General features: G+C 33.5%; 1 protein-coding gene across 1 annotated transcript in view; it reads left to right on the forward strand.

Annotated features, from left to right (window-relative positions):
* The window catches only part of RPRD1A (regulation of nuclear pre-mRNA domain containing 1A), a 92,837-nt gene extending 83,485 nt beyond the window's left edge, over positions 1–9,352 (forward strand). Inside the window, exon 7 of the mRNA XM_031946059.1 lies at positions 784–9,352. Coding sequence (XP_031801919.1) covers positions 784–933 — 150 coding nt within the window. The 3' untranslated portion in view covers positions 934–9,352. The remainder of the gene's footprint in view (positions 1–783) is intronic.
* The last annotated feature ends 10,158 nt before the right edge of the window (positions 9,353–19,510 follow it).

Consider the following 19,510-nt stretch of genomic DNA (forward strand, 5'->3'; position numbering starts at 1 on the left):
ATATATAGGTATTATATACTAAGATAGAAACCATAGGTCCAAAGGTTTTTAGAAAGGTACTGCTTGATTCATTACCCTTCCCTTATCCAAAGTTCACGGAAATTGGCTCTCAGTCACCGGTCTTTTAGCTTCTGAACTTCTTTCCCTTTAAGCGCAGACCCTATTTCTTGTTTCTTTTAGAGGCTGGAAAGTGTTTTCCTGGGTGACTTGAACCCAGGCTATATTATTGCCCAGGGTGAGGTCTGAAATCTTCGGTACCCAGCCTCACCCTTCATGGATTCTGTAAAATCAAGGGATTTTTTTCAATTCAGTTTTTGTAAAAACTGTGAAGTCTATTATTTTATATATATATATATATATATATTAGCAGTTTGTTGCTCAAGAAATATGTACATCTTCTCACAGCTTAATAGGGGAAATAAAAGTAAATGCTTTATTCATCTAATCTGATAAAGGCACCTTATACCACTATCTAGATTTCTAATAATATTATATTGCATGAAATGCTTATGCATTGTTGTCAGATGTACTAATATATTTTATCTTCACTTCTCATTCTCCACAGGATAGGAACATTGGTACTAATATAATTGCATCAAAATTTACCTGATTAGTCATATTTCCAAAACGTTTTCTTATAGTCCTGACTAGCCATCCTAAAGACTAAATTACATTCTCACTGTTCATTCATTTTGTAAGCTTCATGAGGTGATCAGCTAACTGTTAGCTAAGCTAATCTTGGTGTAATCTTCCAAGTGCTAATGCAAAATTATTTCATTTCAGGAATACAAGCGCAAGTTAGCCAGAGTATCCCAGGTTCGAAAAGAACTCAGGTCTCGAATCCAGAACCTGCCAGATTTGTCTCGGTTGCCCAATGTCACAGGCAGCCATGTGCACCTGCCATTTGCTGGAGACATCTACAGTGAGGATTGATGACAACAGCTTTTTCCAGGGCCTCAGGACTTTGCAAGAGCTGGAGATAGGTTAAGTGGATAGTCTTGTAGTATTATTTTTGTACATTGTTGAGAAAGTGACACAACACAGATATCCCCAACAAAATACCAAAAAAAAAATTATAAAAATATTTAAAATGTTGGGTTTTTTTCCTATTTTATTGGCAAGTTAACATGACAATTTAAAAATTGACATCCATGTGTTAATATGTTCACAAAAAAGTGATTATTTTAAAAAGATCCTTTTATATATTTTTTGATCCAGGGCCCTGTGAGAAACTAAAACCTTTCTATTTTTCTTTATGTAATTTTGAAGGTTCCTCTTTATGTTTCTGCATTAATATGTGAATGTAACTTCAATATCTAATCACTGTATGATATGTAATTTCTTCAGAAAAAGAACTAATCAGGAGGTTGGGACATTATACTCATATATTATAGGGATTTGATGATAAAGAGGACATAAAGTTGACAGATTAAGGCTAAGCTTTACCCTGGTCTATCAACTCCAGTGTCACCTTGTCTGTGCCTCTCAGTACTTTTGACTTGACACACATGAAAATGGAAATCATTTTGTGAGTCAAACTGAGGATATTCACATTCTTAGGGTAATATTAAGTTGACAAGAGAGTAGTTTTTTCTGAACTTACTGGAAACTTATTTAATATTACAAGAATATGGAAACAAGTTAAAGTATCCCAGGATAGACTTCAGTTTTCACCTTACTCACTGTGTCCCTGAGCACATTGACGTTTCATTGATAGTCAGTGGGACAATAGAAGAGTCTAATTTGCTTATTGCCTATTAAAAGCATTACTTTGGTTATCTTAATTCACCAACTCTCAATGTAGAAAAAACATGGCATGCTTAATTGGGTATATGCATTGAGTGTGCCACTACTTATAATTACTTGAATAAACAAACTTGGAAATGCTTTCTAGGAATTTGTCAATTCAAAGAGTTGATCCCTCAAATTATTCTTGATTCTGGAGCTAATTTAATAAGATATAAATCTTTATTTCTTATCCATGGAGATAAATCTATGCTTTATCTTAGCATATACTTAAGTATACATATACTTAAGTATAGTTGATCTCATTAATGTGAAGAATCTACAAAATCAATTGGACTATAAAAACACATTTTGTGACTTTTCCCAACTATTTTCCCAACTTCCATTTATTTTTAGCTCCAATATCCAGACAGCACTACAGATAGAACATTGTAGATGAGTTGTAGTGTTCTGTGTAGTCACTTGGAACACTTTTAATGTCCCCTCAAAGTTTTTGAATAAAAAGCAGTGCTACAGATCTGGTATATTTTGCATATAACCAGAGTTACCAAAACAAATATGTTTTTTTCTTTTATTTGTAACACTGTGTGTTAGAGCTATTGGATCCCATGCTTTCTTTTTAAAGTGCATTTTTAGCAATGGGTTTGTACCAGGTAATAGCCATTTTAGTATAATTGTTCATGACATTGTCAATAAATGATGGAAATTTTTCATTTTGTGCATTGCTTTACAGATTAGACATTTTCATTTCTGTTGTAAGTATATATGACCTAGTATAGACAATAAATTATCATCTCTTTTTACATCTTAGAAACCAAAAAGTCTCCATAGTCTCAGTGTCGTCAGTGTAAATATTTATTTTTTAGTGTTAGTCATATTCATAGATAGTATGCATGTATAATAGAAGGGGGATATTTATTTTCTAAGATTCAACTATGGAAAAATAATAGTAATGTGAGGAAACTTCATAAAGTGCATTCTTGTAAAACCTGAGAAGGAATTTAGAATAATTTCATCTTTCATGGCAGTAAATGTGTGACTAGCAATTGTACTGGTTTAATCTGGGCTCTCCTCAACACGTAAATATGGGAAGCTCAATTACAAGTGCCCTGCATTCCAAAAGTCTGAAAGTTGTTTGTTAGCTCTTCTGTCCAATCTTAGCATTTATAATACCAGCTGTGTATAAGGCACTAGAGCTATAAAAATAAAAGAGAGAATAGTCACTGCCTTCCAGGAATTTATATTCTACTGGGAGGATATACAATATATGAACATTTTAATAAAGCATTCAAAGAAAGAAGAGGAGAAAATTAGATCAAGTGAGAACATAAGGAAGCACTTCTCACAGGGCATGGCTCATGGGTTGGGCCTTGATGAAAGCAAGGGCAGCAAATACCAGGAAGGAGTAGGTATATTCCAAATTTTAAGGATTGCCTTTGTAAAATTATCAAAATGGGAAATAGGATATCAAACTAAGGGAATAGCAAATAGGCCAGCTTGACTGGAACACAAAGTGTATGAAGAGGGCTGTGAAAAAAACCTAGAAAGGTAGGCTGGAAGCTACCATGTGGTATTTTGCATTTTATTTAGAGGTAATAGCTTTTGAAGGCTTTTGAGCAGAAAAGTGGTCACATGTGAATTTAGGAAAACCATTTTGGCAGCTATGTGAAGGATGGCTAAAAAGAGAAATCTGAAATCCAGTTCAGTTAGTAGGAATATTACAGTAGTCAAGGTGAAAAGGTGATGATTGCCTGAATTAAGTTGACTTGGTACACATTTTCCCATCGAAATGATCTTATAAATGTTTAGGTTCTTAAGCTAGCCCATAAAAGCCTGCCTGGAAACTTAATGTATTTAACTCCAGTATAGTTATACCTGTAGTATTGTAGAAACCAACTAGAGAACTTTGGCAGGAGAAGATTCTTCTTAAAAAAAAAGACAAAATAGCAGTAATTACTCACTTTTGGAATTAAGTCAGCCTTTGTAGAGAAGGAAAAAAAATCAGAGGTTGTAATGGTCTAATTCTTTTAAAATAATATATCATCCTTTTTTAATATTTTTCCAGTCCAGAAATATCTTTAATATGAAAGAACATAAATATTTTCATCAAAATTTGGCTAACAAAGAGGATTGAAAAGTATTCTAAGCAAATTAATCTTTCTTAAAGAAATTTCTTAGGTGAATCTTGCAGACTATAAGAGTTTGATGTGCTTTCCCGATCCTTCATCTTGTGTAAACATCAAAGTTTGTATCTGACCCTATTTTCAACTTTTTTGAATTTACTAAAAAAATAGTGATTTTGTTCAGAAGAAATTTTTTCCTTTTAATATTTGTGTATAAAAATATTCCATTCTTTAGTCTGAATTTATTGAGGGTTCAGAAAAAATGTTTTCATTTGTTCAAAATGTCCTTTTGGCTTATGTATGACTTTTAATGTTGACATCTTCTCTTTCATATTTTAACAATAGTGACCTCATATTTTTTTAGGAAGAAGAATATGAACTTTTGATTAGCAATAGTACTAAGGAATTAAGGACATCTCCCATTCTCTTTGCCTTTCCCTACCTTTCTCAGTCCTCATTGTATAATCATTCTAATCATATATCTCAGACTGAGATTCAAGTCTTCAAATCCCTGTCCTCCACTGCTCAGGACAAAGCATATAGAAGACAGTAAGGACTCCTTTTTGGAGACAGTGTTAGGGCACAACAGTGCCTTTTTTCTGAAGAACTGTGGAGTGTCACATTGGCAGTCTTTTGATGACTCCATTCGCCCAAGAAATAGAGATTATTTTGGGGTAATATCTGTTACAGATGATACTTAATTCCAAACCACTAATAATTAGTAGTCTTCTTGCTATTTGCCTAAATAGAATTTTTAGTGAATAGACAATTGATTCCAAGTTTTAATTGTTTCTTTCTACCCTACCATATAGCCATCTCTTAATTTTGCCTAGTCTTTCAAAAAACAATTATCCAAAAAAAATTGTAGAACATCAAGTTTTATGATTTGAGTTGATACCCTTCAATGTTTTGGGGAAGGAAATTGTAGCGAGTGAGTAGGTTCATTCTGGTAGATATCTAGTTGCCCCTATCTGCTGGGGGAGGGGGAAAAATAAAAATACCACCTGGGTCTGGAAGAGAATAAGAGAATGTTAGCCTGGTTCTGCCATAATACCTTACAATTCAGGCAAAGCTCTTTAAGCTGGTACTGAGGAATCATTTTATACTTCCTCCTCACGCGTTCCCCTGATGTCTCCCTTCCTCAATATAATCTCACATTCTGGAAGAGGGGTCTTGGAGGAGAAGGCAGTTCTTTTAAGAAATTAATCAGAACCCAACAGCAAGCTTTGACTTTATCACTTGGACTCCTCTTTTTACAGAGATACTAGGCTTCACTTTTGTGGTCAAGTTTCCTTTAGCAGCCTTTGCATGGGAAAAAAAAATTGTAAGCTCTGATTGGCTAGTTCTTTGGAAAATCCAAAAAGGATTATTATTTTAAGTCAAAAATATCATTAGGATGAAAGAACATACAATAAAAGGACCTCTTTTGATAAGTGATTATACAGAGCCTACAGATGAAGCTCTCTAATGCTTTGGTAAATCGTATTATAAGAGGCTCATTTTAACTGCTTCATATGTCAGAATTGCTACATTAGATCCAAACCTTGTTAAAATGGAAGTCTATTGCTATAGTGGACAGACATAAATTAATTATTGGTTTAAAATACATTTACATAAAATGAAATGTTTGACATGCAATGTTTTAAGCCAATAACAAACTATGTGGTGTTTGGGGGAAAAAAAGGATGTTTTGCCTATTCTAAGCAATAACATCTGAACATGAATTTTCTGCCTTTACTTTTTGTCTGCCTATGACTGTCTGTCATAACTTCATTTCAATGCAATATACAATGTTGTTAATAAAATTACAACTTTTTAAAAAAATAAACGTGCTGGTGACTTGAGGAAAAGTCTTAAAAGTTGGGATGTGGGTTTTGTGTTTGTGTTTTTGTAGGGTTAGTGGTGCTGGAGGGCAGTTGGTACTCAAGGTTTTCCAAAGAATCATTCTTGAGTGGCTCTGAAAAAGACTACAGATATAGTTAAGCACATGAGTGGCTTTTTAACCCATCTTAATTATTCTGGGTTTATGCATAATAATGATGGTCACTGCTAGTTGTTTAAGTAACTTTCAGTCTCTTAGGCAATAGTAAAATGCAATGTCTGTGCCCATCCCAACCCTGCCTTCTCTTATCCTATGTTGTTTTCTTATACTAATGGTAAATCCACAAATGATGACGTTTTAGTTAGACATTCTCCATCTTTTCTTCTGGGAAATTTCTTTGTGGAAGGAACCATGTCTTATACTTCCTTTTCCTTGTATAGCATCTAACACAGTGTTAGGAACATAGTAGGTCAACAAAAAAAAAGTTGACCATTTAGCTTGGAACCTGGTTTCTCCTACCCTGGATTGGAGACATCTTTCATTTATCGGATTCAAAGCTACTCTGTGGGTTGTTAAGAGATCAGTGTGATGAACCCTTAAATGCAGAGTTTTGGATTTATGTACATCTGATGGAAATTTTACAAACCTGTTTTTTATCTATTCATTTGATCTAATCCAGCAGTCTCAAACCCCATTTCATATTTTCTCTGCAAAATGATTCATAGTACTTCACTGTCATCTGCAAGAAGTAGAAGTACCCATACTCTCAATATCTTTCTCTTTATATGTATTTACATATATATTTCTGTGCCCATGCCTCAAATCACCATATGCTTTGGGAAAACAAAATTGTACTAAAATTAAACATTGCAATCACTCAAATGTTACAATATAGTACATAGTATGCCAAAACGGCAACATCTTTTTACTATCTGGTAAGTGGACAGTAATGTTTCATTCAAAAGACTGTTGTATCCACATAGCAAAGTAGTGACCTAAAAATGTCCTCAGTTTTTAAAGATGCTCAGTATCTGCTATAGTGGTTCATATATCTTGTTTAACTTGTATATTTTTTCTAGACATACAACTACGTACCTCAAAGAAATCTCTTTATGTAAGGGAGATCTATATTGACACAGAGGAAATACAAATTTAATACTTCTTAAGTAAGAAGTTTCATATCTCTCCTTGGGCCAAATCTCTTCTCTCCAGGACATCCAGAAGAGATCTTGTATTGTACCTAACCCATCTTTGACTCTCTTCATTTTTGCAGTCCTTTACTCCCCCTTTTCCTAGGATAGGAATGTGATTAGATTTCGCTTTGTAATAGTCATGATAACACCATCCTTGGTAGTAGGGAAGGGGCTGGCTCAGGGACACGGAATTACTAACTGATCAAGGTCCTACAACCTGGGTTTGTTGTCTCCTTCCCTCACCCCATTTTCTATTCCCCACATTTGTAATAGTCTCCCTGTACTCATTATCAGTTACACTTGAAAAAGTTTTAGCCACAATAAATAGCTAAATCCCAAAGTGGCTTTGTCCCCAATTCCTGCCCTCAAATTCTATATTTTTCTATGTTTTGGAATTTCTCTTATAGATTGACTGCTGAGTGGGGTGTAATGGTGTGGTGGGGAATAGGAGTGTGGGGTGAAGCAGGGATGGACTTGCTAATGAGGGTCCAGTCCTAGGAATTAAAAATGAGTTTTAGAACTACACATATTTCTGAATGTGATCTATTGGTCAAAATATAGAAAATGAGAGTCTTTAATGACAATCAAGTGCTTGTTAACTAAATTTTCATTATTGAAAATCACAGATTTAATCCTTCATTATCAAAGGCCATCCCTGCAAATGTTTTTGATCATGCTTATTGTCATTTTTCCTATGATACTATTTCATTTAGTCATATGTATTGAACTGACACTTGCATTTCACTTAGAGAAGTATAAATTTGGAGATGAAAGGTTTTTTTTAAAAAGGGTTTTTAAAGTACATTTAAAACAGGTGTTATTTTCTTGTTTTCCTAACTTGTTAATATTTTAAAATGCAATGACACTGCTCTCCACATTATAGTTAGATATGCCAGCTCAGTATTCAAAGGGTCTGTTTATTTCCTCTCAGTTGCTTTGTTTGTGATCAAGATATGCTCTGGTCGAGTGAGCAGTAATTTTGGCCAAACTGTTGTCTTAGACCGATATGCTTTCTGGGACTCATCTAAGGTCACTGAGGGCTTTGTGCCAACATCCTTGTGGCATTTGTACAAAAAGATCTTATGTGTCTTTTTCCATTTAAGAGAGAGTAGATTTCCATCTTTTAAATGAGAGAGGAACTTTACTCTCTTCCAACGGAATCTAGCTGCTGCTCTTTTCCTTTCTGTTTAATATAAGTGCAGGGTAGCTCAAAAGTCTTTGAAAAATTATTATGCGTTAAAGAGTTAAAAACTGTCCTCACATGTAATAGTTCCCTAACAGTTATAAAACTTTACAACAGAATTTTGTTAACTGATTCTTGGATTTATAAATATTGGAGTTTTTAGCAAAAAAAAAAAAAAAAAAAAATTCTTCCTCTTCCCCAGAAGGCCATAATTATTCCAGAGCAAATTATTTAAAAATAACATTGGAAAATAAACTTGACTTGGTTTGTAAATGAGAAGATTAAAAGTATTTTCACCACACAATTTTTAAAAGCTGGTATGTAATTTATATTAGGTTTAACATTATATTGTATAGTTTTCCTCCAGTGCCTCATCATGGTGGAACTGGTCCTGGGCTGTTGAAGGCTAAGTCAATGGTTCAGAAGCTTCCACCAAACTAGAAAGGCTCTCAGTACTTCTCTGGTGATAGACTGCCATCCAAGGGCCAAGCTAGCTATGTGCAGAAGGGCCCATCAGTAAATGAAGGATTAAGTTGGTGACTTTGGATAATTAAAATTAAGCTAACAAGAACTTAATTGTCACTGTCTAAATGTCTGTCAGGTGTTGAATTTTGGTTAAAAAAAATTCATGATGTACTAAGGCATGAAAAGGGTGCAGTGTGCCCTGTTGGAGGTTGTGTACCCTCATCACTGGAATCAGGAGTATTTCAAGTGATTTAAATTATTATTGAATAAGACAGTTTTTAAAAGAAGAAGTATCAGGTTTATATGTTTTATGTTTCTGGCTTTACCTGATGGCACTCCTATTTTAGAGAACATAAAACAAAAACAAATGACAGACAATGCCCTTGTAATGATTTATTATAATCTAAAAATCTTAATGGGATCAAAGAAGATGAAGTGGTTTCTAAGAGCTTGTTTTCTATTGCTATAGAAATTATATGGTTATTAGTAGAAGTGTTTTTATCGGTTTTAATTTGTTTTTAACCAAGAGAAATTTTTCTCCAATTTTTAATAGAAAAAAATTGTAACTTTATTTTGAGATGAGTAATCAAATTATGAGCATCTTTTAACAATGACTCTTCATCCTCATTGTGATGGTTTTTGGATTTTGGTATAATTTTGACCTTTATTACAATAATTCCCTCCTTACCGCATGGTTTTTAGGTTGCACTCTGTACAGAAATAATGGAGCACTTTGTAACTTCTTTGTAACAAATTTTATTTGTTTCAAGTTGTTAAAAAAGGAGACACACTATTAAAAATGTACAGACTATTGTTTCATCATATGCTATTCCCTGGATTTGTGATTCTTGTGTATTTCATGTCCTTTAAGAACACTTCTGTATAATGGTTTTTCATATTGAAAAGAATAAAATACACACACATAAAAAGAGAAGTGATGTTTTAAGAATTGTCTTCAAAATTCTTACTGAGGAAAAAAACCCAAAGCAAAATGTGATCCTCCGAGCAGATTTGCAGTTACAGTTGTCAGCACATGCCAACCAACATCACTTAGTAACATTGCATTGTCTAATTAAAATGAGTTAGATCTCATTCATTATAGTCCTGATACATAGTGGACCAAATCCTCCCAAGGGTTCTCCTTAGTGGGCAAAAATTATAGGGAAAGAAGTTGCAATTAAATAGAATTAACTACCTTCTGAGATAATAAATTCCCGAAAATCACCCATAGAGATTTTTAAATGGAATCTGAATATTGACTGTGAGGGTTAAGTGTTTGGATTTCAGTTAGAATGTCATATTAAATGATCACTTGTTAACTTTAATATTCTGTGATCCCAGGCTATTTTGCATTCCTCTCAGATGAGATGTTTGATGAATCCCATAATAGGCAAGTGAAAATAATGAATCACTCAGTTGGGTGACTTTGTCCTTAAAATGCAACTAGCTGACCAATGTCCTTCAGGAGTAGGTGAGCATTCTTTGGGCTTTACTGTCATCAGATTTGGTTTAAAGAGAAAATTACATATACATTCAGTTGGATACAGGAATTTATCTTGTCCTATAGGGGAAAGGAGAAAAAAAAAAGAAGGGTGGGCTGTTAAAGAGAGGCCAGATTGAGAAAGACTGGTGGTCAGAAGTAAAATACTGATGAAGAGGAACAGGGTGAAAGGAGTGAAAAGCATAAGAGGAGGGAAGTAGGATAGAAGGAAATACACGGGAATCATAACAATGTGAATGGGATGAACTCTCCCATAAAACAGAAGTGATTATTAGTAGACTGGATTAAGAACCAGAATCCCACAATATGTTCAGAAATACATCTGAAGCAGAGAGATAATAGAAACAATTTCATTAAAGAAAATGACAAAAATGAGACATGTCAGAAGTTACAGAATGCAGCCAAAGCACTTCTTAGGAGGGAAGTATATATTTTTTAAATACATGAATAAAATAGGAAATGAGTGAATTGGGTATGCAACTAAAAAAATCTAGAAAAAAAAAAACAAAATAAGAATCCCCAATTAAATACCAAGTTAGAAATACTGAAAATCAAAGACGAGAACTGGTTTTATGAAAAATAAAAGCTAAACCTTTGGTTAATTTGTTATAAAAAAAAGAAAATCAAAATTACCAGTATCAAAACTGAAAAGGATGAATCCACCACCAATGAAGAGGAATCTAAAACAATTATCAGGAATTATTTTGCCAACTGCATGCCATTAAATCTGACCATCTAAGTGAAATGGATGAATATTTACAAAAATATAAATTGCCCAGATAAACAGAAAAGAAAATGAAATATTTAACCCATTTTCAAAAAAAAATTAAGAAGCCATCAATGAACTCTAAGGAAAAAAATCTTTTGGGTAAATGACTTTGAGTTCTACCAAACATCAGAAAAGCAAAACAACAACAAAAAAACCCCAAATCCATTCCAATACTATATAAACTTTTTGGAAAAATAGGTAAAGGAGTCCTGAAAATTTTCTTTTATGATCCAAAGATGATGCTAATACTTATCAGGAAGATCCAAAACAGAAAAATATAGATCAATTACTGTAATAACTTAATGCAAAAAATTTTAAATAAAATATTAGCGAAGAGATTAATTATGAGAATAAAACATGACCAGGTGGAATTTATGCCAGGAATGCAGGGCTGGTTCAATTAGTATTAGGAAAACTGTCAGTGTAATTGACCATCTCATTAAAAAAACTAACAGAACTCTTATGAATATCTCAACAGAATATTTTGACAATAACAATAATACCCATTCCTATTAAAAACAAAAGATATAGGAATAAAGGGAGAGTTTCATAAAATAAGTATCTAAAACCATCTTCTAGCTTTCCCAAATGAGGTCAGAAATGGAGCAAGAATGCCCATTATCACCACTGTTACTCAATATTATACTAGAAATGTTAGGCTAACAACAAGAGAAGAAAAAAAATAGAAGGAATTAAAATAGACGAGGGAGAAAAAATACCACTCTTTCCAGATAACATGACAGTATACCTAGAGAATCCTAGAAGATCAACTAAAAAACTACTTGAAACAACTTTAGCAAAGTTGCTGGATATAAAATAAACCCACGTATCGCCAGCATTTCTATATGTTGCCCACAAAGCCCAAGAACAAAAATAGGAAGAAAAATTCCATTTTAAATAATTGTAGACAATATAAACAATTTGGGAGTCTGCCAAGACAAACCCAGGAACTATATGAACACAAAGTCAGTTCTAAATAATTGGAAAAATATCAATTGCTCATGGGTGGTTGAGCTACTATAATAAAAATTACAAATCTATGTAAACTAATTTACTTATTCAGTGCTATCCCAATCAAACTACCAAAAATCATTTTATAGAACTAGAAAGAATAACAAAATTCTTTTGGGAGAACAAAAAATCAAGAATATCAAAGGAATTGAAAAAATATGCAAAAGATAGTGGCTTAGCCATATCAGATCTAAAGCTATATTATAAAATGGCAATCATCAAAATTAGTTGGTACTAGCTAAGAAACAAAGTGATGACTTAGTTAACTCAATACACAATAGTAAATGGCTACAGTTACCTACTTTTTGATAAACCCAAAGACCCTAGCTTCTGGAATAAAATTCACTATTTGACAAAAATTGCTGGGAAAACTGGAAAATAGTATGGCAGAAACTAGGCATGTACCAACTCTTTATACCCTATACCAAGATAAAGTTGAAATTGGTACAGGATTTAGACAAAAAGAGGATACCATAATCAAATTGGGAGAGCAAGGAATAGTTTACCTTTCAGACCCAATGGAAAAGGGAAGAATTTATGACCAAGAAATGGAGAACATTATGAAATGAAAAATGAATAATTTTGAGTACATTAAATTAAAAAGGGTTTGCACAAACAAAACCAATGCAGCCAGATTAGAAGGGAAAGAGAAGGCTGGGAAACAATTTTTGCAGCCAATTTTTCTGATTAAGGCCTCATTTTTCCAAATATATAGAGAACTGAGTCAAATTTATAAATATGTCATTCTCCCATTGCATGTTCAAAGGATATAAATAGACAATTCTCAGAAGAAGAAATTAAAACAATAATCGTATAAAATGTTTTAAATCACCATTGATAAGAGAAATACAAACTAAAACAACTATGAGATACTGCTTTATGCCTCTCAGACTAGCTGATATGACAGAAAAGGAAAATGATAAATGTTGAAGAAGTGGAAAAATTGTAACCCTAATGCAGTCATTGCTGGTGGAGTTGTGAATTGATCCAAACATTCTGGAGAGCAATTTGGAACTATGCCCAAAGGGCTATCAAACTGCATACCCTTTGATCCACCAATACCACTAGAAGGTCTATATCCCAAAGAGAGGATCAAATAAGAAAAATGACCTACATGTGCAAAAAATTTTATAGCTGTTCTTTTTGTGATGGCAAAGAATAGATAATTAAGGTATGCCTATCTGCTAAGGGAATGATTGAACAAGTTATGGTATGTGAATGTAATGAAAAACTATTCTATAAGAAGAGTAATGAAAAACTATTGTTCTATAAGAAATGATGAGCAGGCAGGGTTCAGAAACCTGAACATACTTGAACTGATGCTGAGTCAAGTGAGCAGAACCAGAACATTGTACACAATTGTGTACATTGTGCAATAATAGATAGCTATTCTCAGCAATACAATGATCCAAGACAATTACAAAAAAATTCATAATGAAAAAGATTTTTTTTTCTCAAATACATGTAAAGATAGTTTTCAACATTCATTTTTGTAAGATTCTGTGTTCCAAAATGTTTCCCTTCTCTTTCTTACCTCCCCCTCCTCAAGATAACAAGCAATCAAATACAGGTTATACGTTTACATTATTTCAAAACACGTTTCCATTTTTGTCATGTTGTTCAAGGAAAATCAAACCTAAAAGAAAAAAAAAACAGGAAGAAAAAGCAAACAAACAAAAAGGTGAAAATAGTATGGTTTGATCCATCTTTAGAATAATTGTTTCCTATCTAGATGTAGATGGCATTTTCCATCCCAAGTCTATTGGAATTGTCTTGGATCACTGCGTGGTATTTAGCCCTTAGAAGGGCTAAGGCTATCATAGTTGGTCATCACATAATCTTCTGATGATTGTGTACAATGTTCTCCTGGTTCTTATTTCAGTCTTTCCAGGGTTTTCTGAAATCAGCCTGCTCCTGATGAAAAGTTTTATCCAAATTCAGAGAAAAAACTATGGAGACTGACTGCAGATCAAAGCATATTATTTTCACTTTTTTTTTCTTGTTTTATCTTTTCTAATTCTTTCACAGCATGATTAATATGGGAATATGTTTAACATGATTATACATGTATAAACTACTTTAGATTGCTTGCTGGGGGAAGAAAAGAAGGGAGAAAAGTTTGGAACTCAAAATCTTATTGAAAACTACATGTAATTGGTGGAGGGAATACTGTTAGGTAGAAACAAATCGTAATTAAATATTTTTGCTTCACTAAAAAAAAAAAAAAATAAAAAAAAATAAAGCACATGCTCATGAATTAATACCAGTATTTGGTAGTATCTATCTGTAAAAAGGCAATTTCAAAGATAAAATATGTAAAATCTTGTTATGGATCTGCATTAAGAAATGAAAATTTCCAGTTGATTCTGATGATGGGAAACCCTAACACTGAATCTCAATTAATGAAATGTATGTTTGTTTTTAAAATCTGTTCTTCTGACTAGATCTCAAAAGATTGTACTCAAATATTTTTATAGTTTGGATTTCATCAATAAAAGTTTTTCAGAAAAAGAACAAAGCAAAAAAAAAAAAAAAAGAGTCCTTCAGAGTCTATCATTTCTTAAAAGCACCTATTTAATATTTTCTTCTTCAGCCTTTCCTGCTATTTGGACTTAAATAAGCAAACAAACTGCCACTAACATTGATACATAGGAAGTATGTAAATGTTCATGTATATTGGAAATAAATTAGCCCAAACCATGAACCGGTAGGAACTTCCATTAATCTTAGCCTTTAAATGAATCAACATATAACATTGTGAATAGTTGTGGGTTTAAAACAAAACAAAACAAAACTAGATCTGTTGTTTCATTTGTTTAGAGAACTATTGGTGGTGAAATTCTCACCAATTCAGTCCTGCACCATCTCAAAAATTTATAGACTCAGATTTGCCTGGGGGCAGTGCGAATTTTAATAACTTGCCCAAAGATGCTCAGTGGAATCTACGGCAGAGGCATAAATTGAATTTGGATCTTTCAGACTATGAGGTTAGTCCACCATAATGGACAGGGGTTCATTATTGCATGTCTTGTTACATAATTTATTTTTCACCGAAAATAATTTTGATGACAGTGTTTTAAAATGAAGGGGATCCCTCCCTCTCTTCTGGCAGAAGAGGAGGTGTATATTTGTATATACTGTCAAACTTGAGTATGTTGGTCAGTTTTGCTGAAATGCTTCCCCCTCCCCCCCCTTTTTCCTTCCTTGTTATGAGCAATGGCTCTCTGAGTGGAAGCAGAGAAGAGAGACATACTAAGAAGTAAGGGTGATACAAAAATGAAAAAAAATTCACATTTTTGAAGGTGGAAGTGGATTGTGGGTAGATGTTGGTATATTAAAGCACTGAGGATCCCATATCCCTGAAAATACTCCCTTAGGGCTTAGGGATACATCACATTATTGAGCTATAGAGTGAGTTATTTCTCTACTCCCCCACCTAATACAAAATTCCACAGAGGGACCATTAGGATCTGTGCAGATTCTCCTGTGTACTTCCTGGGATAGAAAATTTGCCTGGCAGATTGAGGGTCTAATGCAGAGAGCGGAGCAAGGCAGTGGCACCTGTGGCTAAGGGGCAGTACCACAGCTCCCTGCGTGAGAGAACAACCTTGAGGCATTCTGGCCAGTCCAGCACAGCATTCCTGGAAAGGGGAGGGAGGAAAGGGAACACACATTTGTACAGCACTTACTTTGTTCCAGGGGCAGGGCTAAGGTCTTTAGAAATATCCTTTCATTTGATCCAAAATGTAAACAGAGCCTGAAACCAGCCTAGTACCGACTCTGGGCCTTAACAGACTCGTACCAAAGTCTTTGTCATTTAATGAAGGTTAAATTCAGCTAGGCTGTAGGAGAAGGACCCTTTACAAAATCCAGGCCAAGACCCCCTGTAGCCCACCTTATGGTGGGAGTCCAGCACTAATTAGGGAAGAGCCCAGATAGCCCCTACAACAGGGAGAGTTCCAGAAGTCCTGTGACAAGAGGAAGCCCCTAGACAGAATCCTGAATCCTTTGAAAAGGCATGGTCTGGCTCATTATATTCAATGCTTGGCAGGCCTAGTTTCTACCACTCTGAATATTTGAATGGGCCAGACAGATATAAATAAATTATTATTTAATGATTCAATAAAGCAACCCCACCCCCAACAAATAAAAAATATAAGAAATGTATTTTTAAAGCTATCCTAAAAAACAGGTCAAGAAGGGAATTAAGTATTTTAGGGCTCTCCAAAAGTTATAAGAAAAAAAAAAGTCTGGACACTATTTCTGGCAATTACAAATGAAAATTGCCTAGAACTCCTTAAACCAGAGGGCAAAGTGGGAGGGAAATGTAAAAATCCAGTCGTGATTTACAGAAATGCCAACATGAAAACTCTTATGAATAGCATATCCAAAATCAAGAGCTTCTAGGTGAAAGAAAAAATACTCCAAGTAGATAGAAAGGAGTTATAATACCAAAGGATGACAATAAGAATTATGCAAGATTTAATAATTGCTTCTTTAAACAAAAGAAGTGCTTAGAATGATACTCCAAAAGGCAAGAGAGAAAGGATTACAACCTTTCCTACAAAGTTAAGTATACTCTTAACAAGGGGAAAAGATGGAACTTTAATGGAACAGAGGATTTGCAGGCATTCCTGATGAAAAGACTAGTAATGAGTAGACATTTGGAAATGGAAATACAGGTGCTAAGGGAAACTCAAAAGATATGCAAATATATATATATATATATATATATATATATATATATATATATATACATAATTCAAACAATGGAACTCACTAAGCCAGTATTTGATAGAACAAAAAACATCTAATATCTAGGAAAGAACTCCCTTCTGGATAAAAGAAGAGAATGTGAAATCTCATAAGAAAAACAACAGATCTGGAGAACAGTTCAAGAAGAGAGAAGAATAACTGGATGAACTGAAAGCTCTGACCAAAAAAAAAAAAAAAAAAAAAAAGAATTTTGACACAGTAATGTAAGAAATAAGAATAAGAATAAGAAAATTGTTCTGAAGTGATAGAACAAGAGGGAAAAGTAGAAATAAATAAAAAAAAAACTGATCACCATCTGAAAGAGATCCTACAAGGAAAACATAGAAAAATCATTACTAAAATTTGAAATGCCCAGATCAGAGAGAAAGCAACAGCAACAACAACAAAACCTAATTCCAATGTGCTGGGGCTGCAGTTAGAATTTCATAAAACCTATTGGCAGCTACAAAAAAAAAAACTGCAAGTCCTGGAATGCTACATATTGACAATCAAGAGAATTAGGTTTGGGATAAAAAATAATATATCCTGCAAGTATAATATTGAAAGAAAAAAATGGACATTCAATGAACTGTCAGATTTTTAGGATTTTGTTTCAAACAAACTTTGATGCAATAGAAAATGTGACTTGTAAGAGCCAACATCAAAGACAACTTTAAAGGGGCTAAATAAGGACAAACTCTTTGTTTGATACATGGAAATGTAAATCATATGTCTAAAATTGTTTTTGGTAAATGGGTAGTCCAAAAGAAAAATTGGGGTAGAGCTGAGTAGAGTATGATGACACTCCAAAAAGGAAAAGGTTAAAACAGTAATTATGCTGTATGAATGAGGTTCAGGAACAAGAGCTGACAAGGAGGAATTAGATGGGGGAGAAGGGCTGGTAGTTCTGAAATCTTACATTGGGAATGGGTTAAAAAGATGACAATACAAATATATCTAGAAGAATATAATACCCTCCAAAATATATAAAGAAATAAGAGGGGCAGGAATAGAATAAGATATGATTTAGAAGGATGTGTACATTAATGGGAATGAGATAAAGAGGAAGGGAAAGAGTGAGGGAGATCTTTGGAGTGGGGAAAAATTAAGTAAAGCAAAGCAAGTTATCTAGTAGAAGTAAAGTAATAGAGTAAGTAGGAATAGGAAACAAAATATACACAAATACATTAACAATGATCAGGAATAAAATTTGTTAGGAAAAAAAGTAGGAATAGTAATTATTGATATCAAACAAAAACAAAATTTAAAAAGATTCAATTAAGAGAAAAATATACATTACATGTCAGCCATATTACTATGTTTTAGATGTATGTGCATATGCATATGTGTATATGTATGTATATATATGTATACATAAATATATCCCTGCTTAACTGTAGCTTGCATGGTGAAAGTGAAGGGAGGGAGAAGAAAAGGGGAAAAAAGAATATACTTAAAAACTGCACAGCAGAGAGCAAAAGAAAATTTACAAGGAGGGAAAGAAAAAATGGACAGTTCTGAGTATAAGGAATTCTGTAATTTTATATGCTTTCTTGAAATGGAGATTTATTGGTACATATTTTGAATCTTCCCTTATGTTCTGCTGTGTATATGACAATGTTTTTTCTTTCTTTTCCTATTTTGTATTTGTTTTAAATAAATACATTTTACAAATAGATTAGTGATGAAAAGATATGAACAAACATATCTCAAAAGAAGAATTGCATTCACAATTACATAAAAATCACCAAATCATTAATAACAAGAAACATGCAGAACAAAACAACCTTAAGATTTTACCTTGCATGCTGTAAATTGGGAAAAATGACATTGTTGTCCTTGTATCTCCAGGAATTAATGTAGTTCTTGGCACATGGTAGGTGCTTAATAAATACTTGTTATTTTATTAAATTGACTTCCTTCTTTAAGACTCTTACACTGTACAACGATCTTTATCAAATGTTTATCAGTAAACATGTTGGTAAAACCTCAAGTATACTAAGGAAAATAGTTGTGAAAGATTTCTTCTATCTTAAACTGATGAGGGAATCCTTAAAGCCCCCAAAGTAAAGTCCTTAGTGATCCTCTTGGTCTTTGTCATTAGAGATCTTTCTTCCCTTTAGATGGGGCCCATACATTTGTTCCACTGGCCCTTGAGATTATTTTGACCACTCAAATCCAAGCCTGCAAATTTTGACTTCTTGACACATGGTATCCTTTTTGAATGTTGTAAAGCCTATAGACACTTGCAAAGAACCCAATTCTCCCATTACTCCTAGAATCAAGTAATTTCAAAACCTTTATTTACTCTGCTTCCAATCTCTGTTATCTCTTATCTATCCCTCCATGATTTCCAAATGCCTGTTATTCAAGTTTATGTGAGAACTCAGGATCAGACTGGGGGAAGGGCTTATTACAGAAAGCTTGTTATTTCCCAAAATATCATGTTCTAACACTAGGTTAACCAAAGAAGTTAAGCCCCTTGTTGAGAAAATTTCTTTATGCTTCTTTTGAGATATGGGATTCCTAGTCTCAAGGAACGAATGCATTTCATGTCAGCCACATGAATCTGAAAGTCTTCAGATTAGCTTTTTATGTATTTAGATGTAGCACTGTCTCTGTCAGTGTATTGTAACAAAAAAAAATTCCCATATTGACAGAATTCTTCAATTAAGCAACTCTAAATCTTTTGGGAAAGGGGTGCCACAAAGAGATAGTCTGACATCTTTCTTTTATGTGATTAAGCATATAGATGCTACCTGACCAAATGGGAGAGAGTGTTTAAGATTTAGAACTAGGTTATGCATTCCTTGAGAGCAGACAGGCTTTAATTTTGTATCTTCTTCAGGACTTAGTCCAATGCCTTTAGACACTTTACAAATATTTGTTGAGTTAATAAATGAAAAAAAAAATTTTTAAGGGAACTGGACTGCCATTTATGG

This window comes from Sarcophilus harrisii, chromosome 1 (assembly GCF_902635505.1).
Source record: "Sarcophilus harrisii chromosome 1, mSarHar1.11, whole genome shotgun sequence".
NCBI lineage: Eukaryota > Metazoa > Chordata > Mammalia > Dasyuromorphia > Dasyuridae > Sarcophilus > Sarcophilus harrisii.